At 38.1% G+C, this 27,385-nt stretch overlaps 1 protein-coding gene and 1 long non-coding RNA gene across 4 annotated transcripts in view; one reads left to right on the top strand and one right to left on the bottom strand.

The window, feature by feature from the left end:
- Window positions 1-27,385, bottom strand: part of LOC132263359 (tyrosine-protein phosphatase Lar) — a 69,254-nt gene that overhangs the window by 38,620 nt on the left and 3,249 nt on the right. For all 3 annotated transcript variants that reach the window (XM_059763084.1, XM_059763085.1, XM_059763082.1), the window contains exons 4-5: window positions 15,866-16,001; window positions 4,411-4,577 (exon numbers count right to left, since the gene is read on the bottom strand). In XM_059763084.1, the coding sequence (XP_059619067.1) occupies window positions 4,411-4,516 (106 nt within the window). In that variant the 5' untranslated portion in view covers window positions 4,517-4,577; window positions 15,866-16,001. The remainder of the gene's footprint in view (window positions 1-4,410; window positions 4,578-15,865; window positions 16,002-27,385) is intronic.
- Window positions 5,809-27,068, top strand: LOC132263361 (uncharacterized). The gene is made up of 4 exons (XR_009468485.1): window positions 5,809-6,521; window positions 14,058-14,114; window positions 26,708-26,788; window positions 26,990-27,068. It is a non-coding gene; the product is annotated as an uncharacterized LOC132263361 (long non-coding RNA).

Here is a 27,385-nt window from a genome sequence, read left to right on the forward strand (position 1 = left end):
TCAACTTAATTAAGAAAATATGAGGAACTTTGATATAGTAAAGTTAATAAAACAAGGAAATTTCCCTCTCTTTCGCCATATACATTTTGCTGTGACTATGCCGTGGAGAGTTCTCAGTGTGTGGGCGATGAGATAGAATCGCATTGCTGTGTTGGGAAGGAAGTGGAAAAAAGAACAAGTTGATAGTTTGACTTTTATAGCACTGAAAATGCAAAAGAGCATAAGTTGCTTATGGATTCCGTTCAGCACGCATCACACTTTTAAGTATCCTCACCCATTTTGTGTTGTATATTTCACAAATAATCATACCAAGTCCTCGTCACTCATAGACACCATTTGAGTCCCCCTCCTTATATGTACAACTATAATGCTATGAGTAATATCCCTAAGCATTGTACATACATATAATAACTCAACACACGCAATATTTCCAACCCATATTCGCCAGGCGAGTAATTGAAAAGTATCCACGAGCCGCGTGAGTCTTAGATATTACTGAACATTTGTATCTCGACAAAAAAAACCCTTTTTCCCATCCCGTAAAGCTTTGCGTTTTTTTTTTATCTATCGAGAGGATCAGTTGAGAGTGGAAAAGGCAGACAAATGAAAATGAAAATTCCATACGATTCTCTTATACCCACAAAAATACAATTCACTTAATGACTTTCTGTGGTGTATCTCTCTTATCCTCCAACAGGAAAAAGTGGGAAACAGGCCAAAATAAGGGTAGTTATAGGGGAGAGAGAGGCTGTCGTAGACAAAACCCACTTCAAACACAAACTGGATGAAGATTTTTCCCAAATATGACCTTTCAAATATTCAAAAGTAGGAAAAGTGATGAGTCTTCGCTTTAAAATACATTTTAGGAACACATGTGATCGTTAAAATTTGATTAAAATCAGGAAATTGCGGTCACTTGCATGAACTCTAAAATCGACATTAGAGAAAATTATATGAATTTTTACACGAGAAATTCTAATGAAATCAAAAGAAAAATTATGTTGTCTCTGCCCTTCTATATATTCCATATCTGTGCATCTACGTTCGTATTCGAAGCCCTGCGATGCCCAATTTTAATTAAATACCTCTGGCAAACTATTTACATTGCGTAATCCTTGAGATCATTATAAAATCCTTAACTCCCTTCACAAGGAAAACCACCACGACTCGACGATGTTGCAAAAACAGACGAATACACATGCAAAATAAAATAAGAAGTTTTCCCCCACGGAATATAGCGAGAAGAAATTTAATTACGTTTAAAATGCTTCGCGAGATGGTGGGAAAAATCTACTGACTTAAAATAGTTTTATATCATATCGCAATATCTGACAAATTATTTTCCACTTAATACAATAATTAGGAAAGTTGCCGCCCACACTCACGCCAAGGATATAGAAAGTTTTTGAGAAATTCAACTGCGGATACGTGAACAGGATGAGAAACAATTTTGATTCTCAAACCATATCCTACAGCAAATGGGCGAGAAACCATGAGAAGCTAACCGATACTTTACATGATACAAAATTTCATGGATGTTGCCTTTTTTTAGTCCATCATACTCTCAATATCTCTCACTCACTCTCTCGCCTCTTCACGTATTACATGAGAATGTTCTTCTTAATTACTTTTCCTCCCAGCATTTGATAGAAACTTGAGGAGAGAGTGTGTTCCAAACTATAGGAAAAACCCAGTCCTCTTTGTTAAATCATCTCATGCCAATTAGAAGTTTAATCGTATTCAAAACTTTATCAACTAATCTCTATATCTCTACACGCTCTCCACCGCACAGCCCCAAATATATTTTACGATGGAACGGGAGCCACACTATGGTGCGCTTTTGTGGGCTCCTTGTGTGTGAGATTTGTGGGTGCAAGTTGGAAAATTTGTTCATTATATTGACTCTATAATTTCTCTCTCACTCTCCTCCCTTCGCAGCCCTTTCTCGCCGCCACACATGTTATATTTACACATATAACACGCCCCCTCGGGCCACCGCCGCCCCATCAATGAAGATATTTCTGGGAAACAGAGAGAGTGAAAACTTACATTCCACAAGCCATTTCACCATGATTGGATCAAATTGCGCTATGCGCATTAATTCATGCGAAACTAATAAAATGTGCAATTAATTGCCGAACTGCATAAAACCAGCATTACGTCGAAAATTGTACATAAAAAACGGGAAAACTAAAGTAAGGTGCAGCCGATCATGTGAAATGCATAAATAATGGAAAATGATGCGGGAAAAATCAATATATTCAACTTATATTCTCTGCATTTCAACGCTACCTGTTTAGTTGAATATTATAAAACTTACAAAAATATCATTTTTAAAGCGCTAAAAAGTGTGGAGCTTTCACAGCCTATTTTGCTAACTTATAATGGGTTCAATTTATTTACACACCGTCAATATGACTATTTCTTCTTCCATTAATCCTCTTAAAACATCAAACCCACCCACATTATTTCAACCCCTATGGACAAGTCATATTTTCACCCTTTGGCTCAGCCCCTCCATCTGTAATTCCACCCTAAAAGTCACAGCCTTTGTGTTTCACTCTGAATTTATGATTTAAAAGCTATTCAGCTGTGTGCACCAGTACTCTTTCAATGAATCGCAAGCGTTATAAACTAAACAAGCTTATTTTTTCTCTCCACAACCCCAAATGAAGCCCTCTTCCGTATAATTCAATTAGACCGAATCATTACAGGTGATCATTATTAAATATGTAAAACTCTATTCTAAATGTCATCTAATATAAATTAATGCTATTAGCCGTTATACTATAAATTAAGTGGTTCACTTGAGTTTGACAGTAATAATCATTTAATTAATTTTATATACTGGGGGAAAATTCCCATACAAAAACTCAGATTATTACCTCGCATTTGTGCGGCTTTTTTGCACACTCTCTCACCTCATCCAACACTCCATCCGCAGCCACCCACTCAAACCATCCGTTATTTGGCTTTATATGTCATTTTAAAAGAGGAACATACATAGCAAACGCCAAATGAAAACACCAGGAAATACTACCCATCATTTTTTCGGGCATGGAATTATGGTGTGTGCGCAGAGTATTAAAAAAAAAACCCAATGGCTTATCATCCGTTTAATAGAGAACTTTTCATTTAACATCAAAAGCACCGCACTCAGGGCATGAGGTTTGTGGGTGGGGGCTAAAATAGATGCTTTTTGAATGTAAATCATCTTTTTACCACTTTAGTTGGGCTATTCAATGCCAAAAGCTCAGGGAATGAGTCCGGAGAGCCAACCCGGTGACCGGTGGCGATAAAAGAGGAAGTTTAAAATTTAATTAAATTAAATTTGTTGTGCGCTATATGCACAAGCCCGGAAAGCAGCGTGCATATTTTGCTCCGGTGACTGTCGTCATCCAAATGGATTTTCATACTTGCATTTATACCCATTAAACAACATCGTGTCCACTTCAATAAAATTATATATTAGTCGAGTGTACAACCCCATCAATACACCACGCTTATTTAGGAAGATTTAATTGGATCACATTGGTGGATATGGATTTTTCCATCGGCTTTTTCCACGCGCTCACTTTGACACATGAGTCAAGCCGTTGACAAGAAAATCATTAACGCTCAGTGGTGTGAACAGTGACAAAAGTCCCCAATGTTTATTAGTTCAATTTCCCTTTTTCTCTATTGCTCTCTGTTGCGCAATCCATTTTCAGGAGCATATGCATAGTTGTTTGCATATAAATAATAGCTTCTAGCTATTATGAGATTATGAATGAAACACGGAATTTTGATCGTTTTAGTAAGGCAATTAAATTAAATTGTGTGACCGATGCAACAAATCAAAGGTAGCAAGAATATAGGGAAACCGAAACTAAATGTTTACCAATCGAACCTTCCACTCAAAGTATCTTTATTTATTAGTTCAGGAAATGAAGTCGAGAGAGATATGGAAAATATTCATTTCTCAAAACCGAATATTTAACTCTGTTCATTACAATGCGACAGGGATTAATTAGACAAATCAGAACATGTTGTTCCGTATATTACAATTTTGGATCATATTTGTAGCAGGAAACTGATTATTTTGCCATGAGAATTCTTGCAAACTCATAAACGATTTATAAATAAATATCAACCTCATTATTTTCGAACTTTGCAGTTTCCCTGCTGGGATAACCCAAAATCACTCTTTTTTCGATTTCACCCCATTTGTGCCCCTGTCACAACCACTGAGCGCCTTGGTAAAATCCACAACCTTGTCCTGTGACTCCAATTGATAGTCTCCTCGTCGACAAAGACACGTACATAATGGCCACCATCAACAGTGAGTGAGGGGTTCATTGGCACTCACAAATTGTGGATAATGAAGTAATGGCTTCGGGTGGAAGGTAATTAAATTTTTTCTGTACTCACGAGATCCATAGATTGGTTGTGTCCATATCAGGAGGATAAAGAGTAAAAGTGCAAGCATGGGAAATTTCGATGCCGTTGGTAGAGTGTCAAGTAGAGGATTCCTCATTCTCCTTGTCGTCACAATTTTCCTTTGAGTGGATTCTTGCTGGCAGGACTCCTCTATGTGCCTAGACAATTAGAATTGCAAGGATTTTCCTGTGATTGCTCAAATTCACACAATTGATAGATTATTTCATGAAATGTACTCCAGAAAGAGATCATTATATTCGTATTTCCCTATCTTTCTTTTCTCTTCTTAAGCAAACTTGGATGACCCAGGAATGGAAAAAGGAAGTTTATAATAGGAAGGTACTTTTAAAATTTTCTTTATCTATTAACACACTCTTTAATGAGAATGTTTACACTCTTCAGTCGTGTTAGATTTTCACATTTGCAATGTCTCTACGTCTTCACAGCATTTCACACCATCGCACACACATTTTCCGCATTCCCGTTGGTGGCATCCAAAGTAGAGAGATCCCCATTTTAATGTACTCCTATCAGGTTCATTATCGGTTGCGTAACCACCAACACACAGTATAACAATTGTTTAACAGACAATTACATTAACATCGGAGAGTTTTCGGCATGGGTGGCAAATAGGAAAAATTTAATTAACACAAGTCACAAATAGCCCCATTTTCGCATTCACTTCGCCACATCGCCACACAAAACACATCTCGGGAAGCGATGTTCATCCATTTCGACACATGCCTCCGTGATGTGAGACATACTTTCGCGAAAAATTTAATGCAATTCAACAAGGAGGAAAAAGGCGAGTAGCACATACAGTATCTCTCCGTATAGCGAAATCTCGACGAGAGATGATAATGCCCTGCATACGGAATAAAGAGTCTTGTGCGGTTATACGCTTCCCTCCTCGATTTCATTAAGTCTTTCCACTATGCTTCTCCTTGTGCAGCATTTTGCATACGAGAGCCCAGACATTAAGGAAAACTTTGAATTAGAATTGCATTGCCTCACTTCTCCTTATACACTATTACATTACATAAATGTTTATAATGTGGTTTCTCGCCCTCATTTGCACATGAAAAATTCTCTACATTTTTATCGACTGCATATATTTCAATTGTGATTCCCCGGTAAACAAACGCTTGATGTAGGGCATATTTTAGTGTTTATCCACTGCATTAGTCTGCCACACTCACATTCTCCACACCCTATCTCACTCTCACCTACACTTTACACACTTACTATACATTTTCCACGCTATACAGTCTCACAGGACCCGAGGAAAATTGACTACATCTTTCCCCGTTGACTTATCACTGAAGTACTATCGAGAGTGTGTACTGAGACACTCTATAAAGCCCTCCACTAAACAAATTCACTCCCCTCGGCTCTAGAGCGAGTTCTCCCGATACTTCACGAGGACTTCCAGGGACATTTTCACCCCTTCAGGGGAAAATTACAATTTTGCCATTTCCAAGGTAAAAATGAACATTTTCAGGTCAATTCTGTGCTGTAAAACTCTTAAAATCCAAGCTTCAAACAGACAATTAAATATCTCAAAACATCCAGAAGCAAAACCTTTAGAATGCGAAGATGATCCTAAATCCCCTGAATTTTCCCGACCTGCCCAGTTACCACAATTCCCCTGAAAATCTTCGTGAGGGGCATCGTTTCCCCGACTTTTGTAGACATTTCCACCCCTGAAATTTCAGCCACAGTTGAATATCACTTTTAGCTTCCACCTTAGCGTATATGAAGTTATGTTGAGAAGCAGGACGAATCAGTTTTTTCCCGAGCATTCATCATAAAACTATATGTCGACTCCTCGCGAGAGTGAGCTTCATTTTTCCGCAAAATATCTCGTGTGATTTTTTTTCCTGTTACAATGCCACTGGGAGGGTTGTTTTCCAACGCCAAAAACGGAAAGCAACCCCCCGAAATCTCAGAGTGATTTTTTCCATTCTTTTTTTTTGCTGCTGTTGTCCTCTTTTTTTCTCCTTTTTTCTCTCTCTGCACATTTCTAGAGGGATTTGTTAAAATAAGTGCTCACTTCCCTGATAGAGATATTCATCGCAATTTCACAGAGGATATCAACGTCTGTAAGTTGTTGTCTCATATTATTTCGCAAACATTTTGCACACTACTTAATAATTAAGTGTATACAGTCTTAGTGTAAGGGAAGAAGTTGAACATTTTCTGCAATGAGTGAAGGGAACAAGAGTGGCTAAATGTACTTTATATGAAGGAAGAGACAGGGACTGAGTTATTTGAGGGGTTAATTGCAGGAATTTCTCAAGAGATAGACGGGAAAAATACAAGATGAAATGTTAGTTAAACATGCAATTGCAATCATGAAAAGCTACTGCAATATAGACTTCCTTCTACCATGGCACAGGCTAAGAATCTACCCCAAGAAGTCTCCCTCACTCTCTATTGCCCTCAGACAAATGGATGTGATTTAAGAGTCCGGTGTTTTGCTCCACTCGACACACGAGCCCCAAGAAAAAATTGGGAGAAGAAACCACCCCCGAAAAAAAAGCCCGGCAGGAAAAAGGGCGACATGAATACCCAGGAATAATGGTTTGAAAAACAGCCCCCCAAATTTCAGGAAGGAAAAATATCAATGAGGAGTATAAAATTCTATATCCGCTCCACGCACACACATAAGGCATTACATTGTGAATTTCTGTTCATCTCTCACCTTTCACCAAATATATATCTCCGTTTAATACCCTCAGCATTGACTTACATTGTAGCGCATATTCAAATTATGTGTAAAGGTGTGCGCTTATATTTGTATATAATATCCTCCTGAACAAAACTGTTGAATAAAACATTATGCAAGAATATGGAAGATACAACCACAAAATATCCCCCACGCCCTTTTCCTAAAAACATTACACATCTGACTGAGAGGCGTTCTGGGAGTGAGAGAAGCAAGACTAAACATCAGTCAGTGCTAAAAGTAAAGAGTTGGAAAACCCCTTCACTTTTCTACATCCTTCTTTTCACCCTTTCTCCCCCCCCAATATTTTCAGCTCGCTCTCCTCTCCTGTATAATAAATATCCTATTCAGAAATCTGTCCATCATCTACACAATTGGGAAGATGTGTGAAATTATTTGTAGACTTTTCTCGACCCACCTTCAACCATTTTTCCCCCACATAACATGCTGATATTAAAAAATCTTCCCACTGAGTTGCGATTTTTTTTCACGCTTACGTTATCAAAAATTCTATTATAATATGGATATGACTATTATGCATAAATATCGAATCATATTATTTTCCCCTCGTCTCCACGCTCCGCGTTCAATCTGCGCTCGAGTCCCGGCAAAAGGGGGTGAAATTGTTACTAAAGCACACTGCTCTTTCTGTACATTATATCAATTGGCAATTTTTGCTAATTAATCCCCAAAGTTGGAAATGTATCCTTTTCAACTTCTCTCTCATTTTATACATTTTTACGCCCATCAATTCTCCCATTAGCCATTGGGTGGCAATTTTGACGTTAATTTGCTCCATGCAAAATTTCTGCAATAATTATTGGAGAATGAATGGAATTTATTTAAATTCAGAGTTAGTTTTTTTTCATGTATTTTCCATAAAAATATATACACACGAACAAAACTTTTTACTGAATCAAGAAATTTGCAATTCTGTTCATTTCGCTTGGCGCTCAATTTAGACAAATACATACAATTATGAAAAAAAAATTGTATAACCCAAAATAAACTATAATTTCCAATATTAATCTAGATTTCTTTTCCATAGCGAATGACTATATTATCATTGACAAATTATTGTCTATTTCATCCGGCGCGAGATATTCCACCGAAATTCAAAAAATAAGAAGACATACTCGACTATAAACAGAATTTTTAACAAAATCGAAACTAATAAACTACGCCCATTTACACGCTCCGCCCACTCGCGTGTTATTCGGAAGTTTCAAATAAATAATAAATGTTAGGAAATCCGCACATAAACTTCCCATTTCCGCAATAATAAATTGATAGAATATAAAATTTGATCTCCAAATAGTGTGTTGATTTGCAATTGATAGAATTTAAAAACAGTAAATAATATTGGAATCTGCTTTCAACCAGATGCAAACAATACGTAAAAACCGTGAACTTTAAACTGATGGTATACGATCAGAAAACATTAAATGACCTCAAAAATAGAATCTGCATTATTAAAAATAGGGAAATTGAGATCGATTTGCACACCTATTCGTTGACAATTATGCATGAAAAGAACTCAATTTGCTTTTATATACAGATACATATTGTACTTTTTCAAAGACAGTAACTTTCTTTCCAACTCGGAAAAGCAAGTAAAGTTTCCACGAGAACATGCTTTGTGTGTTGAATGGAGATTTTCAACATTTTCATCTGAACCAATCTATTTATTTTCAAGTCACTGTACAATTTTTTTACACAACATTAAGTATCATATCGATAATCATTACTCACTAGGTCATATTTGGATATTTCCCTTGGGCGGAAGCAAAGTCGAGTTTGGAAGAGGAAGCAATTTTAATTCTCTGCCATTCGCGTTCGACTTCTCTCTCTAAACTTTCTCTCCGTGTTTTTCATCTTTCCTTCCCTGCTTAGCATACTTCGCTGGATTTTCAATCATTGGCACTGTGTGTCAATTTGGGGCTGGCAAAAGGCAAGATTCTCAACGCACCGACTGTATTTTATATCTTTCTATGTGAGGAGGAAAACTTACAAATTCCGTCACCATTTGCCAAGGAGAAGAGATCACTTGAATTCAACAAATAACCACATAACACTGGTGAATAGCAATGTGTCTCACACGTAGCATTTTTCCTATATTTGCCATCTCCTCTCATGATAATTCTTCCCAGCCCACCGGTGATGAAGGCGGAGGAATTGGGAGCATATTGAAATATAGAATAGGCTAGAGAGAGAGTATGAAATCTAAGGGCACGCTCAGGGGCCAAAATGAAATGTATAGATCTTATTGCAAGTATTAAGGAAGGAAAAATAACGACATACATTATTCAAATTTTACTTTTGAATTGCCCTAATAAAAAGTTGATGGTTGTGGCAGCTTTTTCATCATACCCCACACAACTCTCGCTCTAGTGCCGAAGCTCCTTTAGGGAGGGAATGGAAAAGACCAGCGCCAATCTCCAAATGTCGCTGCGACAAAAAGCGATGAATTTACAATGCGCAATGTCCAAAAATATGAGAGACGAAATGAAACAACTTATTCCTTATACTCATAGGAATTTTGTATTCGTAAATTTTGAATATTACTTTGCAATGACTTTTTCTACAACCACTCCTGCTCATTTATTTTTCAAAAATCATGCGCTCTCCACATAATGTTCAGCAAACCAAGAGACATGGAAACCCTTAAGGAAGTTATGTGAGAAGTATTTAAATGCAATTATTCTTATTTTCCCCGCACTGCACTCTTTCAGTGCTTTTGTCCCTTTTTCATTCCACAAGCAGAATTACATGCATTTTTGACTACACAAGACCATCTTCAAGCAAACTTAAAATCCAAAGGCTTGAGGAAGACACCACTTGAAAATATTTACGGTACGGTCATGAAAACATTGAATAAAGAAATATATGTCGCCGGTAATTCTTGGCTCAAGAGAGGCGAGTTGGATGGCTATGGGAAGAGCGGAAAAAATAACACTAAAAGCAAGCAAAAGAAACTTAATTATGTTTAGAAGGTTGAAAGCTTTTGCTTGCAGCTTCATCTTTTTCCATTTCTGGGGAGTTATTCGCTCTCTCGCCACCAGGAAATACTCTATACTAAAAATAGTTCATGCTTTGATAGAGGAGACCAACGGAGAAACACCAGAAGATCCTTTTACACTTTGGCACAACTTTTCCTGGATGTATATATGGGGTTTTGTGTACATCAACAAACTAAATTATCAAATTACTTCCAAATAGACTTTGTGTGTCTCGTCACTTCCTTCTTTTACCCCCCCCCCCCCCACCCACTGCCTCCCGCCCGCCTTAACCCTTAACCTATCCACCAAAAACCACTCACACTCTCGCCGTCTGTCAGATAAAGTTCAGCCCATTTTGTCTATTATATTTTCAATATCATATAAACAAACTACCGTAGAGCACAGGTAGCTACTCGTCGCCACATAGAAAAAGCCACAAGTTTGCATGCGCCCGCCTGAGAGATTGAAAGCGATCCCCCACTCATCCATTTCGCCCGCCATCAGCGTGCGGATCAAGATGGCGAAAAAAGCTCAAGTGGAGGCTAAATTGTCACCTCTCAGAGGATGATAATTGAATTGGGAGTAAAATTTGAAACTTTCAACCACCCTCTAAAATCCACTCCAAACCCACCATCTCATTTTCAATATTATATTCATCCTCGTCGACAAATATCATGTAACATAGCATCATAAGCCAAAATGGATGCTTCCTCCGCACACACACACTTCACCCTTATATTGAAATTTAAGAAAATTCCACCCATGTACAACCTGCCATTTTGTGATATGCTACACTAACCAAATAAAATGGAATGCCATAGCACTCACCTAAACACCCGTTCGTTATTCGACGCTTAAGAATTTGAGCATCTTCACATGCGTTTCTCTGAAGTGAGATTAAAGAATTTTTTTTTCTTCAAGTGATTTGAGAAAGAAGTCCTTCGTCTGATGCAAAGCTCATAAAGGAGAAGGAAAAATTTCCACGTGACACCATGCTTTTTGTCTAGTCCACTTCTTTCATTTATTCAACAACTTATTCAAGGAGGAACAGCAAAGCTTTCAGTTTCATGGTTTTTATGTCGTTTGTAATTATATAAATGGCCCCGCTTTCCCCTACGGTGGCATTTTCTATGACAGAATATTACATTCATGAAAACATCTCTTCATTGCACAGTTCCCACAACTTGAGGGCATTCTCATGAAATATTTTCCCAATTTCACTGAAAGCTCATAATGATACAAGTTCATCTCATCACCTTTCTTCTATGCAATTTGCATAAACACGTGCCTTTAAATTTTGTATCCATGTTTTCACTCTCAAATATTGCTTTATTCACTTACACCGATCTTTTAGCACCGCACAAAAATACATCGCAGCCACTTCATCATGTATGAACGATGACAAAAAGAGGATGGAAAAAAATGTAAGAATGTAAGTGAATAACAAAACATGACATAAAAAAGGAGCTTACAATCCCTAAGGCGTAAAAGTTTCGGATCTCATGGCTTGATCAAAAAACCTCTGCGCGGTTGATGTGTTATAAAGAATTTTTCCTTCGTCTAACATGTCACATATATTTTCTAAACTTTCTGACAAATGTTACAAGAATATCAAAGTACTCCTTATGCTTGAATATTTAATAAATAAATAAAACTTTTATAACTAGACGCAGAGACGAGCTCATAACTTGAGGGATATGCGTTATGTATGCCATGTATTTTTTTCTCTCAGCCAGAGCCACTCATCTCCGCATCCCGCACCCTTGAAACTTTTCAACTCGAATACACAAGTCGTAAATCTCAGTGAGGAAATTTTCACCTCAATATTTTGAAGATGCCACCGCATATAGCTTTTTGCCGAGAATAATGAAGTAATTCGAGTAATTGCCGACAGTATCTGGAAAATCTTGCGAGAAGATTTTAATCTGGTCTGATGCTATCTTCTGATCCATTAATTTCCACCTTCTCTCCACTTTTGATATCATGTGTGTTTCCAACATGTTTTACACAGTGCAATTATCGCTTATACTTTATTTAAATCACTTTAATATCACCCCACGTCGGATGGTGAGTGAAAGAGAAAAGCCACATAGTATAACCGCCCTCCGATAAAAATCCCTGTACGCCCAAGTGCTGCTGTCGGATAGTACATGAAGCTCATGGAAACCATCTATGGTTGTTACATAAACCAACTATGCGCAATTTCTTTTCGCTCTCATGCTGATTTGGTGCCACCGCCGCCCTCCATTCATGCTCAATATTTGGTGCAAGTATGACACTTTAATATTAAAATACGACAGCTATATACTAGAATTGTGTGTGAAAATTTCAATATATAAAATACGGTATCATGTTGTAAAATGTATTTTATGCTACAACCAATGCCAAGTCAACACCCGCTGTTTTTATATTTTATACCCCCCCACAACGTCATATACATTAAAAGCCTCATGAAAACCACCCTTTCTCTCTCTCCCCCCTTCCCTCTCTCTCACTCACCATGGACAAAAAACATTAATAAAACACGGTAAAATATGTGGCATAATTAAAAATGTATCCACATTCATCCTTGGGAGCACTTTCTTCCTCCAGGAAACCCAAAGAAAATTGTTGGCGCCAAGGGAAGAGAAGTTCTTCCCATCACTCTATAGGCGAGATTATTTATTAATTGCAAGATAATGTGTTTTATATTCTTAATTCCTCAACCAACAACACTGGCAGACTGAGGCGTAAAAAATATTTCCCTGGGAAAGTAATGGAGTTAAATTGAGTTACCTTTTTCACCCTCATTGGAACTTCTTGCTCTCCTTTTAGCCCCATAATTCCATTTCATATATTTTTTTCCTCCTTCAGAATTCCCATCATTATATATGGTGTGTTGACGTTTGACGCTCTCGCCATTTCCCCCAGAACCGGATCTCAATAAATTGTCAAGAAATTCGCATTAGCCATAAATAAGTAAAAACATTTTCCCCTAATTATGCACTTTTTTGCCCTCAACCGTTGGCCTTTCTCTGTCCGACTGAATACATTCAATCCAACACACTCACTTGGGGATTGTTGAGAAAGGAGGAAAATGGCTCTCGACAAGAGTGTGGCTTGTGGGTGAAAATATTTGTTCAGGAAGGGCATAAAATGACCAAGAGCCCGAAAAAAGGAGGCGCACATTCAGCCAAAGGAAAACTGTACACACTCTTCAGACTGTGAAGGAAAATACTATGAATTGTTTGTGTGCATCGCTTTATTCTTTCACCTCCTCCCCCTTGGCGCCCACTCTCCTCATCATCATTGTCCATTTTATGTATACCGGATAAGGGGGAGGTGGTGAAAACCGTCAAGTTAAGTGCCACAAAACACGATGATTCTCTATAACATCAACCTCCCTCCAGCCCCATGGCCTCACACACTCTCTCTCTCTCTTCACTCTTATTTACATCATGCCATTTAGTTCCTCAAGCGTAATGAACACTTGCCATTTTAATATAACACTGACTGGGTGAGTGAGACTACAAAGCACAACACACAGTATACCTTATATGTGATTCTATTCTCTATTCCACATACTCTGTTAACTTTGGGCCGCTCATCCTACATACAAATCCATATGTACACATAGTACACAAGAGAATCAAATTTATGTTACACTCATAATAGTTTTGCGTCAAAAGTTGCATATGAAAAAGGCTTATTGGGTGGATGAGAGCGAGGGAGAAGTGCTTTATGTTTTTTCATGTTATTTGTGTTTAAATTACCACTCCTGACATCGTCAGTTCGATGGAAAGGTCCGCTTGAAAACACTGCATTAACACCATCCACCCACTTTTGTGATATTCAATCTCACAGTTGAACAAATCATATGTTATAGAATGAACCGTTGCAGAAACATAAATAGAACTTTTTGATCGTTTCAGGTAAAAAATAACAGAAAAATGCAGCGTACATTGCTAACTCGAATTCAAAGCCATACGGTGAGATTGAGATTTCTATTTTTCTTAAAGATCATTTGTGCGAAAAGTTCATGTCATAAAATCAATGAGGATAAATTATGAAATTTATCAGTAGATATAAAAATATTTCTTTCATGCTTGTATAAATCATCATTGTCTTGCGATAGTCTTCATGTTTATTTTCACCCTTTCCGGTGATAATTGAAAAATTTACAAAATATTTGCAACAACCACAATAGGTATATTTTGGCTTACCGCGTATTTCTGTAAATGTCTATAATGTCCCTCTCTCTCTCTCTCACACTCACTGGAAATTTGCAGAGATAAATAACCACTGAATTTCCTATTCACACAGAATTGTGGGCATGATTGTGGTGAGAAAATGAAGTTCACACCATTGAGAAATATGGTCCCGAGAGATAGAGATAGAAATTTCAGATAAAACCCTCTGCAACTGATCCCTAGAAGGACTATGGATGATCAAGAAGTCCCCAAACCTGCAAGCTTGAACAATTGACTCTTAATTTGAAGTGAGCAAGATTCCCTCTTCACCCCTTTTCTGCTTTCGCCTCATTTGACCATTGCAGTAAATTGGCACTTTTCCACAAATGCCCCTGCTTTCGCACCGCTTAACCGAGGATCCCGTGGAAAATCCCACAACTAAAATATTGCCAACTCTGCCCTTAATTCCCCCCTTGTTAGATATAACCATATAAAAGTCCCATAGCATTTTCACCCGCAGTGCTGGTCATTTTCAATAATAGGAAAGATGGGAATGTGGTTGGTTATAGATAGAAAAAAAAGAGTGGCAGCATTAAAATGTAAATTTCTCACACCCTTTTAACATTCATGGAAAGCGTGAAGAGAGGTTTTCCGGTGGAAAAATATTGGTGCAGAGAGAGAAAAATTCCTACAGGAGTGAAAATATCATCTTTATCATATTTATAAGAAACCATTTGGCATAAAAGACACATTTTAGCATTTGTGACACGATATATGACCTTACCCTTTTTCACCCACTCTCAACTTACCCACCGTCGCATTATTCGTGCTCACATTATATAAATTAAAGGTATATTATGTACATGGGTGAGAAAAATACATCAGACAAGGCAAAGGTGCTCCACACTCACATATGCACAATTTCACAAATTTTTATGAAATCCCAGATGAAAATACGGTACATTTGTGTGCAAACTATGATCCTCTGATATTATCTCCTCTCCTGCCTTCTGTCACAGCGATGAAATAAATGTAGATATGTGTCACTATATAGATACGTGAAGCAATGAGCTATAAACGTGACAAAAACCTCAAATATTCCCAACTCCTCTCCCATTGCCACCCAAGCCCATCGACCATTGCACATCGTCTCTCGGATAAATTCTCACTGGGTACTCACTATCACCCACTCTCTATGCAGAATAGTGTAAAAATGTAACTTGTGTATCATCATAACTTCATAATACATTTCAATATTGCAAATATATCTCCAGCAATATGTCATGTCTCTCTCGCTTCTTTCGCCATGTACACAATGTTGAGATGAATGTTGCATGGAATGCTAGAGATGTTCGCGAGGGGCAAATGTTCACAGTCTCTCTTGCCTTCTGATTAGATTTCTCAATGCCTGGAAAGGTTTGGTGTGGGGGAAAAAGGTCCCTTCATGTGCACAAAGGTGGAGAATCTCTTAAAATAATATTTCTCTAAATTATTCACTCTGTTCCGGAGTACATTTCAACATTGCGAAAGTGGGGTTAAATTTACCTTACCTGAAGTATTCAACACACACACTCACACTGAGACGAAAAAAGTGCGCAAATTTCCGTCTCTCAAGTCTTGAAACCAAATGTTGAAGAATGTATTGCTTTTTTTCTTGGTCACCAAACACCACAAAAATTGCTGAATCTGCAAAGAAAATAGAGACAAAGAGTATTAAAACTCATCTATTTCATTACTAGATGAAACTTTTATTAAATGCTTCCAATTTGTGCTTGATGGACAATTAGATGAAGTAAGCACTAGCTCCGCCTATTCGCATGCCCCGCCCCTTTAACTTGTTTAAGCTCTAGCGATTAATCACAGAGTCTCAGATCTACTATAACTGTTTCAAATTAAAATCCGATACTTTTCGCGGTCTTTCGCCCAGAGATCCTCAGATACTTGCCAGAATCATGTTAGAAAAAGTGTCACATCCTCTGTATTAGAATATATTGCTCACTGTAGCTTTCCTTCAGCCACGCAGTTTTAGGGTTAACCCATCGACCGAGGGTGTGCGGGGGGTAAATAGGAATATATGGGATGATATCAAGAATGAAAAATCTCGGCTGTAGAGTAAGAAAATTATTGATATGGAGTAATTTATGTTGGATTTTTTCCATGAGCTTCGCGGATGCTCTGAAAGGTCTATCAAAAGTGAATGTTTTTTTTTCCAAGGGAGTGAAAGACGGTCCCCGTGTGTGGGTGGTTATATGAAATCCTGATAAACGTGTGTACATTTGGGTGCGAGCAGAGGCGTGAGGGTTTTGGGTGGCAAGAGCTTTTTGCCGTGAGGGAGATGAGGCAAAGTGTGGTGAGAAAAATAACGAAAATTAATGAGCAAGAGCAGTCTTAGTCGCTCTTTTATATTGTGTTGCGTGGTTGACTGAGGGATTGGAAGCAATATTGTGCTTTTATATATGTGATGAGATTTAGGTATAATATTTAAGAAAAGCCCTAGCCCACAGACTCTTGTCAAGGTGCAAGTCGTGGGGGGAAAGGCTGGGGCGTGTGTGTGTGTGGAGACACTCGAGTGCTTCTTCCTCCCCTCTTAGAGCTTTTTTCTCTCGTCCTGTGCCTTTTGTAGGCACACAGACGAGGCGGGGGGAACTGTACTATGGGATTATTCGGGGATAAAATTCCACGCTGTGGTAAATCTAACCGCAACCACCAGAGGATAATGGTACCGTAGAATACGTAAACAGTTGACACGGGGAGATATTTTTTTCATATACATATACTCACCAAGCTTTTCTTTCCCTATTGTCTTTTTTACACTTGTCTTTTCTTCCTCTCTCGCCCAGACATTGGGATTTTATTCGCACTGGAGTTTTAGGGCTGAGCACGAGGAATTCCTTCTTTCACCCATCACCCAGTTTGGAGGCAAAGTGCTTTTATAAGATTTATGAATTATTGCGTCGACAATATGAAATATGTAAGCATTTACCAATATTCTTCAGCGGGGAAGATTGAATCTCCCTGAGACTGTCAATAGGTTATAAATTTTATAAAACATACAACACACATTCTGCAACAACTTTCAATATTATATCCCATACCGCGCGTGAAACTTCTCAACGTACACCTTGTGCTCACGGCGCTGAGGGTGAAAAAAGTGTATACCATTTTGTCGGCTTTATGGCAAATTGCCGTATCTGCATGGGCGCATTTCCCATGCTGATCACTTGAGAAGCACATTGATCAATTATGTGTGAATTTTTAATAAACTTTATCAGTCTCTGTCTCGCCAATTTGGCGTCTCGCAGCAACACGCCATTGCTAGATTACGATGAATGCCGATGAAGGCGACAGTTTATTCTTCTTCCAAAACGCGCCCCATGCAAGATGAAATGAGGGTGTGAATCTTTAGACGTGATGGGCAAGGAGGGTGGCGCGCGGGGTGGGGCTTCAGCATGAATTTGATAAAGCAGGAGAGAAAAAAGCAGGCAAGACGAAGTGTATAATGCGAGAAGATATATGAACAACGATTATAGAGTTGAAGTATATTTTAGCAGATTCCCAAACATACTTTTTCTCCATGTTTGCGTACAATACGGGTGAGGTTTTGAAATTGAATAGATTGTGGGTGTAATGTGTACGAAATGTGTGTTTTATGTGTGTTGTGCTGAATGAATTTAATATTACATCCTCAGCAGTGACTAGGAGTGAATAAAATGAATAAGAGAGCTACTAATGTGGATTTCATCTGTGATGTTTATGTCTTCTCTTGCCTCAAATGCAAAAGTCTGCAGATGATTGTTTCAAAAGGATGAGCCGCACAGTTAGAATTACCGTCTGGCTAATTTATTTAATGTTAGATTTAATGGCGGATGGTGTGTTAGCATATGTTTCTTATTATGTTGCATATGACTTAGAAATTCTTCCTATTGTCTTCAAGCCCAAAACATTTCCATACCCAGAGAGCGAGAAGACGGGAAGTCTAATTGAGTGAATAGAATGTGATACGATTGTTCTCTATGCCTTCTTATTATGGCTCCAAATTTCGATAACTATTCCGTATGGAGAGAAACTATTGTTTCCGCCCATTCAACGTAATGTGAAAAGCGATATTTTGTTCAAAACCCCCCTTCAGAAATGCGATTACATACGCGATCCTTTGACACACCCAAAATGCCAAAAGATAATTAATCACACTTCCTAGGAAGTTCAATTGTAATGATTTATAAATGGCTATGAGATTTCTTTTCCATACCCAACGCCTTTGTGGTATTTTAGAGAAGAGTACAACTATGTGAGAAAAGAAGTGATTTAGTGATTGCAATATTGCATTATTAACTTGAGTAGCTTCTCTTTGTTCTATAGCGCTTTTTTCGTCCCTTTTTCGGGGAGAAAGTTTAGGTGGGATGGATATGGAGTAGAAAACACCCTGAGTTAATGTTGAGGTTTAAGTTTTAATAAAATAGACCAGCTGCTGGGGTGCACTTCTACTCAAAATACTCCGCTTTTGTTCTTTTTCTCCTCCATTTGGTGTATCAGAGTAATTTTGAAACTGCATCTTCTCCAACACTATAAAGGAACTTTATACGTGAAGATGAAGCTTTAAATTGAAAGGGGTGGAGAACTAGTTATTAACAGATCTCATTGTTCTCTGTTTACAGTTTTTAAAGAATCATATTAAATAATTACTCACTTGACTAACTCCAAAATCCAATTATTGAAATTTCTCCAACAATTACGCGAATTAAGTCTAATGCCCTTTTCTCCGTGATGATGAAAAACATGAAATTTCATTATTAAAATCATGCAATTGTGAAAACCAACAACTTAAGCCAGATTTTCCGAGTCTGATGATCCAACAAAACAAATTTTCATCCCAATGTTTTTCATTTCGGATTCTCTCTGGCAGACTGAAAAAAAAATGAGTCCTGTCGAGGTATTCATTCGCAATTTCTTCTCATATTCTCCATGACACATTATTAAGCCCCGCTTTATAAACCTCGAGCTTACACATCAGTTCATTTGAGAAGATCATACATTTCATCATCTGCAAATGGGGCGCACGAGGAGATATGGTTTTCCATATCAGACCCACTTAGGCACATCCATCCTGAAGCGATAATTAAAAAATATTGAGTCTCTTGTTTTTTCTTCCTATCTTGCGAGGCTAAAAGCGCAACTCAATTTAGCGAAAATGTCGGAAAATCCTCTGTAAATCACCCCTCGAAGACAATTCATTCACTCTCTCTCTCTCTCCCCCTCTCTCTGACTCTCTCGGATGGATATTTTTCCAACCATGAGCCGAACAAGGCATTATCTTTTATTTATAGCGATTGCTCGATGAAAGACGAAAGCTTCGGATTGTGGTGAGATGCAAAATGGTGGGCATGAGAAGTACAATTGTGATGAGATAAAAAATTAATATGTTGAAAATGGTATGTGAATTTGTGGAGAGAAATAGGAGGTGGAGGCTGTTGAACAAATGAAATTGTTTTGTCTTGAGTGTTTTGCTAACATACTGTAAACATAGGTAGATATACAAAACCTCTTCTGTGCACCGTCCTTCAGACAATATTGGTACTGAGAAAACGCAAAAACACTGCTTCTCCTCTCTCTTGTGCCGACAACACACGACACTCACACTTACGCTCACGCTCAAATTCCAAAACCCCAGTTGAAATTGTCATCATTTCTTATGTATTTATATTTCATCCCTCATCCCCACTGCCTTTAAGCATTGAACGAGCGGAGGAATGCTTTTTCCTCGTGGACCACACAGCCGTTCTCAGTTCAAATATTGCGCTGAATGAGGAGGAAAATATCATGCCATATGTCAAGGCGACTGGGAACAAAACAAACTCTTCATGACATTTATAGAATTACATGGGACGACAGTACATTAAAATGGAATGAAAGTATCATTTCCCATTTACTACAAACTCCATTCATTAAGATATACACTGGACGAAAATTTATAATCTTCCAAAATATCTTTCATTCGCAATTCAGCAAAAACAGACGCACAGTCATCGTGAAAATTGCTTCTCAAACTATGCATTTAATTAGAGTGGGAGACAGAATTTCTCCTATTAAATTCAATCGTGTGTGTATGTTACTCAACTTTTATTACTCTCCTCATATGGAGTCTTCAAACCCCCCCCCCCCCAAAACACACCCCTCTGAATTGTGGTGTATGTCAAAGAAATGCTCTCCACCCTCGGGCGCAGGAACACATTCAGCAAGAAAATTCACCCACGGATGCTACACGATGTACATCATCAAATAAAAAGGTGAATTTCTCAACACAATACAAAACACCCCCACAGGTCCCGATTGTATCTCTTCTTTCTCTATCCAACAGCCAAGTAAAGCCAACAAGTCAGAGTCACTCTGAATCCTTTCTCCTCTCTGACGTTCATCCGTATTCTAAACGCATCAGCAATTTTGCAGAAAACTACCCAGCAACAGTCAAACACACGGCCGCACTATTGAATCGCCATCGTGAATTGGCTGCCTTCTCAGGTCCTTTAATTCATCACGCCCTCCCATTTCGCCCCCTTCGACAATCTCATTTAATCTCGTGAATTAAAAATGAAAAACCACACGTGGAAATCATACGTCGTCTAATGGAAAAGTTATATCACATTATTACTTATGAATTTATTAAAAGGTTTGCTTCTCACAGACACACACACACACACAGACCCAATGAGGCTCTCCACTTTCGCCAACCAGTCAATGGGATTTTGGGGAGAAGTTTAAAATTCACGTATGTAAAACCACGGGAAGTTTTGTCGGAAATCCATTGCCAAGAATAAAAAATTAGGGCTCAAAGGCAAATTTAGTCGAAAGTGTATTTTTAGGCTGAATCTATTGCTGATTGAGTTTTGGTGAATGAGAAAAACAAATAATTTGATCATTTTGGCGTATTGAATTATTGAGGCTGCTCGTCAAAAAGGCGGGGAATTCGAGTGGGCGGAGAATCCGAGCAGATTAATTTACCCTCAAGCTTGTAGAATGGTGAAAATGGGAAGTTGTATGCCTCCAGTATCATTGACGCACCCTTTTCTTCAATGATTTCTTTTATCTACTGAATTTCACAGAATCACCCGACAAGTATGATTATGATAAACAGATTGAAAGACGTGAATTTTGTCACATAGAATATTCAAGAAGGGTAATTTAGCGTGCAACAAAAACAAAAGATAAAAAAATCTTCAATTTACACATAATTGGCTCAATATCTGAGAGATACAAAGGAAGGTCGTTCAAGCTGAAAGCGCTCTTGTTGTAAATCACTGCAGCTTGTGTGTTGATTCATGATTTAAAAATCACCTTTCACATCTCACCGGTTATTCCCGTGTGGGGAATTCTGCGGAGGGCATACATAATTATAATTAGAATGCTAAAAGCACTTAATGGAAATTGGCGGTAAATAAACCATATATAGCAAATATCTCTCTTTGATTATTACATAATGCGCGGAGGTACTTTCACTCTAAACAATCCCCTGCCGCCGCGCTGTAGTTGTACTAACAAATACTAGACATATCTTAATTAATCGCAAATTCAATTAACATAGCACACAGTATCACAACTTGGGGTTATTTTTGCCTATTAATACCAATTAGGCTCTGAGGGGAGTTCTTTCACCTCTCGCACATTGTGGGAAAATTCACCACATATCCACAGTCAAAAACTACTATTTTATCACGTGTGGGAGTTAGAAATACAGAGCAATTTATTATCTCACCCCTCACGGCATATTTTCACTCTCTACCGCCCGGCCATAATTTTAATAACAATTAATAATCATTCTACATTTCATATTTTGTTTATTCGCGCTTATGTGGCGTCCAGAAAAGCTCAGGACTGGGTTTTCCCACTTGGGAATGTCTGTACAAGCAAAATATACCCATTACGATTCCCTAATAAACAGATGTGCCTATTTCATTCATTTTACACCCAGTATGAGTCGCCATTCCACACAATTATATTCTGCCCTGGCGTATTTAAATGTGAAAAATCCCCACTAAATTACCGTTCATAATATTTTAACAGCTTTTTGAAATAATTAATGGATTTTTGAGGATTTAACCCGCAAAAGGCGGATATCCTCGTTTTTTTATATATGAATTCACTTTACCCAGGACATCACGGGATTTCCCTATGTTTTTAGCTTCATCTTTCGGCAATTTATAGAATCCCACAGGAACGCGGTGGGATAGAGTTTATCTCCTCCAGTTTGTCTTCATTTGATTGCTCAACAATCAACTGTATATATAGTGGGAAAATAAAGGGGCGAGGGTGGATTTATCGTGGGTGTGAAAAAAGTAAATCTAGGACAATTTGTATTGCTTCAAGACCTATTCCAGAGAGTTTTTTTTTCCGAAAAAGGGTGGAGAAAGCGTTGCCTTTTAAAGTGTAATTGAATTAAATTGTGGAAAAGTAGCTTGAAATACTACATTCAGCCATACCTGATTGCCATTACGGGTTGTGCAACCCAGCAAACCAACAACCAAAGAAACTCACCCAATCTACCAATGTGACAATCAAACTGCCAGTACGTCAGTCTGTATTATGTGAGCCAGCAATTACTGATCTGTCACCCAAAAGATTGAGGATTGATTGATACAACACGGATACCCGTTCTTCCGGGTCACCAGTGCACAGAAAAACATATACTTCACTCAGGATTTCGCTCTGGAGACTATCAAATCATTTTTGGCTATACATCTGAAGACACTGTGGCAGATTAAGATTGTTCATGGATGAGACGATTAATACAGGAATATCCCCTCTATATGGCGCCCCACAAATGGTGAGAAAGGCACAGATGTTTGCACAAGCTTCACAAATCCCCACCGATTATTTCATTTATTTTTCCACCCCTCCACCCCGCGCGACAATGAAAGGATTAACCCAAAATGTATAATCATCTGAAAGTTTTAAGAATCTCCTCACTGCTCACCGCACTGTTGCTCCCGCCAAACCACAATCTCGACCGCAAAATTACTCATTTATTGTCTCATTGTGCAATCCCCCAGTAAATTGAAGAAAAATATTTGGACAGAAAAGATATAGTGAAATGGAGTCATGCAGTGCAAGAGATGAAATAACAAATTTGTATCTCACTTCGCATGGAATAGATAAATTTATCCCTTTTTTTTACTCAGTCTGTTCCTCTAGCACTCTCAAAAAAAAAAAACAATTTGTGGAGGAAAAACGAAAAACTTGCAGCGTTTCTCGTGAAATATGTATATTGTATGCGTGGATATGTTAAAAATTTAAATTGCCAATATGTACGGATGCAACTGCAGCGACTAGTGTTATATGGCAGTGAATGCTGACGATAGAGGTAATCCATTATAGTTCAATCCCATATAGCAAAACTCACATTGTGAAAAAAGGGTAAACAAAGGCCAGTATCAACATAGAAATATTAAATCGATTCGACGTCATTTGTTTTATTTTACACAACAACCTCATCCTTCCTGTAGGTGATTTTTTATATATATATATATCTATTTTGAAATGCATCACCCAGTATCAATACATATATTGCCGCTTTTTCCCTACACGACATATTTCCATATCCTCCATTTAAATCCCCAACCCTTCTCTAAGCTTAATTTCAAAGATAGGATTTATGGAAATATTTTTTAGTCTATCAGCTTCGCATGGAGGAGCACTGTGGACAAGAGGGAAATAAATATCGACGCAGACGAAATAAAGACAACACTGAAAATTATGGAAACATTTGGAAATCAGTTTCCATATTTCTGGTCTCTTGAAGATTTCAACTCAAAGAGAAGAGCTTTAATACTCTGAGCAATAGTGACAGAGGTGACAATAATCATTAGAACAATATTTAAATTGAGCAATGGAACAGCTAACAAGGCTCTTGTTTGTTTAATAAACAAGAGAATATATATTGCTGTATTTGTTGCCACAATTTTCACCACAGTCTTCAGCACATCATATATACATAAGTTATCTTCTCTAATTATCACGTTTATCATATTTAGTTGAGAGTTGGTAGACATGAGCATGGGTAAAAAAGATATACTATGTGAAGCGTTGGTAGTTTACCAAAAAAAAATTCCTACCAAGGAAGCGCTCCAGCAGCATTAATATTTTTTACAAATCTGTCACAGTTTATTTGCATTTTAGCATAGCGACTGCGCTTTTTCCCCACACCCCAAGCCAACATATACACACACTAATATAACCCCGAACCACCCCCCTCAATGCCCTATCCCTGCGCTCAGGGGTTTGCACACAAACGTGAACGGGTAGGGTAATTTGTCACCTGAGACACATCAGAAACATCCTTGTCCTGGCTTCCACCAGAGATTCATAAATTATTAGCATTTTCCGGTATTTGTGTAACTTACCGTATAAAACTAAACATACTCAACACATGGAAGATTGAAAAGTTAATTTAATTCTTTCAGTTAAGTAGAAAATTAAAAAAGTACAATTGTCCAATTGTGCATCACTCATGAGATATTCATAATTTCCCTCTCAATTTCCAACTAATATGACCAACTCTCTCCAGTTCAACTTAATTCGATGAAAATTTAAATCCATCCACACACTTTGAACTATAGTCTCTACACTATTGGAACTTGTATCCCTTTTTCCCACACTGCCACCCTCGGAAACTTTCCCACACCTTCTCTTGGAGACCGGAGGAATATTTCATGAATGAATTGTGCAACACATAACTATACCAGTGATAACACAACTTTGCTTTTAATAGCTCTCAGGAACCAAAATAAAATTATAACTACCAAGTATCTTACAATAGATAGAATGTGTGAATATACCCCTTAATTCATTTCACCCCTATAAACTGTCACACACTATATTCAAAGTGCGGATACCATTAAATCATCTGATTCCCTTTGACTCACCATATCTGCTCACTTCATCCTGCCCACAAGATATTCATCATGAGAGATGAGAAGAAAAAATATTCTCGCCTCTCACCATCAGGACATCGTGGGAAGGATGTAAAACTTTTACGATTTCCTTTTATTTCCACTTAACTCTGCCCTTAAAATGTTTGTGACCGGTTATAAAATATTATATTTTGCGTGTATGTTGGAAAGAAGGCGGCAGGCGAGCAAAAAAAAGAAAATACGCGCGAGACAATTTGTCAACACCATTGCGAGGAGTTTTTTTCCTACTTAATAGTCCTTTAAAAGGGAATATTTGTACCATTTAGCAATGTGAAAATGCAAATTTCAACTATGAAATTTGGGCGTTTTGTTGAAAGAATAATTGCAGTGTTTGGATAAATGATCAACAGATAGGATCTCTCGTCATGTTAATTACTGGATATAGGGTGGCATGCAATTTACATTAGCCCGAATCAATTATCATAACTAATTAATTGATTGACTTTATGTAATCTTCTCGTGCAATTATTGATGCAATTGCGTATATCAGTTGCATCTTTCACCAAATGCATTAATAGTTAGAGGGATCGGCTTCGCCGCCACCCTCGCTGCACATACAACGCACACAGCCGATATTCTAATCATTTCCACTCTGGGAAATATACACTAGAAATACTAATATCATTTCTATCTATCTATTCCCTCTACTGGGCACATTATGTAATATGCATGTATCCACGCCTGCACTGCATTATTATCACAAGAGAGCGAGAGAATGTCATATCAAGCGGAGGGTGGCATGTCCTCCTCATAATGAATAGAAATACACAAACATTTCGACGCTTTCACTGTTTACCAAACGCCAAAACACCCCACTCCACTCTCCAGCATGCACCAAAGTGTATGTATACACATCCTATATATCGGGCGGACTCATGAAATACATGTGCCACCTTTTGTGGGCCCTCCTTTGACATATGGATATGCAAATTTGCCCATGCCTGCCCCCGTCCGTGTGTCTGTGCGATTCCATCAATATTGTCAGGCCACGGTATGCCATATATGTACGTCTCATGGCGTATCACAGAAATTGCTACTGACCTGCATTGACCCATTCACCAAAGCCAGCAAGCATCCCTCGCCCACCTACACACACCAGATTGTCTCTCCGCCATCCCGAGTACCTCTACACTGGTAATTTGAATGATATTCTGATGACCTTTCGATAGGCAACAGCATATTAAACCATTTACCACACCCCCTCGGTGCACTATCATAACCATAGAGGGAGAGGCCATTCTTGTATGTGAGAAAAGGTGACTGCATTGAACCCTCATCTTCACTCCCCCTATCGAAAATTTACATCATTTTCCGCTAGACACGCATTTTCCACACCAAGTCAAAATGCAAATTCACACCCCAATATTCCACCACTTTCTCACCATCCAACGTGCAGGTCTAATACTGAAAATAGGCTTCTCTTTCTTTCAGCAGAATCAATGGGAAACCCACTCGAGACACTGAGCCCCTCGCAGGCGAAAATCCTACAATTTCACAAAAGGATTCACAGAGGTACTTTATAGAAAATCACCCAAATATTACCAAATACTCCCACAGTATTTTCCATTCATTCGGCAAATACCCGAAATATCCATTAATAATAATGACTGCCAAGTGCCAAAACCTTGTTGTAATTGCAAAATTGTTCAAACAATTCCTTATCTCTCTAAAAAAAAAAAAACTAATAAAGGAACAAATTTTTCATGTCCATAGGCAGCTTTAGCAAGCTAAGAATTCAATCGATTCTATCATCCAGCGATATAGAACAAATAAAAATAAAAATACTCTGAGAGAAAGAAGGTAAAATTCACAAATACACGCCTACTCAAATGCTCCGCCCACTTGTGTTATCCCCACTGTTAAACCTTCTATTTTTATCTTTGATCCCCATGTTTATGAGGAGTATAAAATCTCCACTCTGTCCATTCTCTGTACTGCTTTATGCTGCTATTTCATCTCCGTGTCGTTTTGCTAATGCCTATTCCATTACAACTGCTCGATTTCAAAATTCTTCTCACTTCAATCAAATCTTTCTTAAGCACATTGCATTCCTCTAAGTTTCGTACTAAGTTACGGGCTTTGAGATTTGTTTTCCAAAGTGCCTGTTGC

This window comes from Phlebotomus argentipes, unplaced genomic scaffold, assembly GCF_947086385.1.
Source record: "Phlebotomus argentipes unplaced genomic scaffold, Phlebotomus argentipes genome assembly contig_15, whole genome shotgun sequence".
Classification (NCBI taxonomy): Eukaryota; Metazoa; Arthropoda; class Insecta; order Diptera; family Psychodidae; genus Phlebotomus; species Phlebotomus argentipes.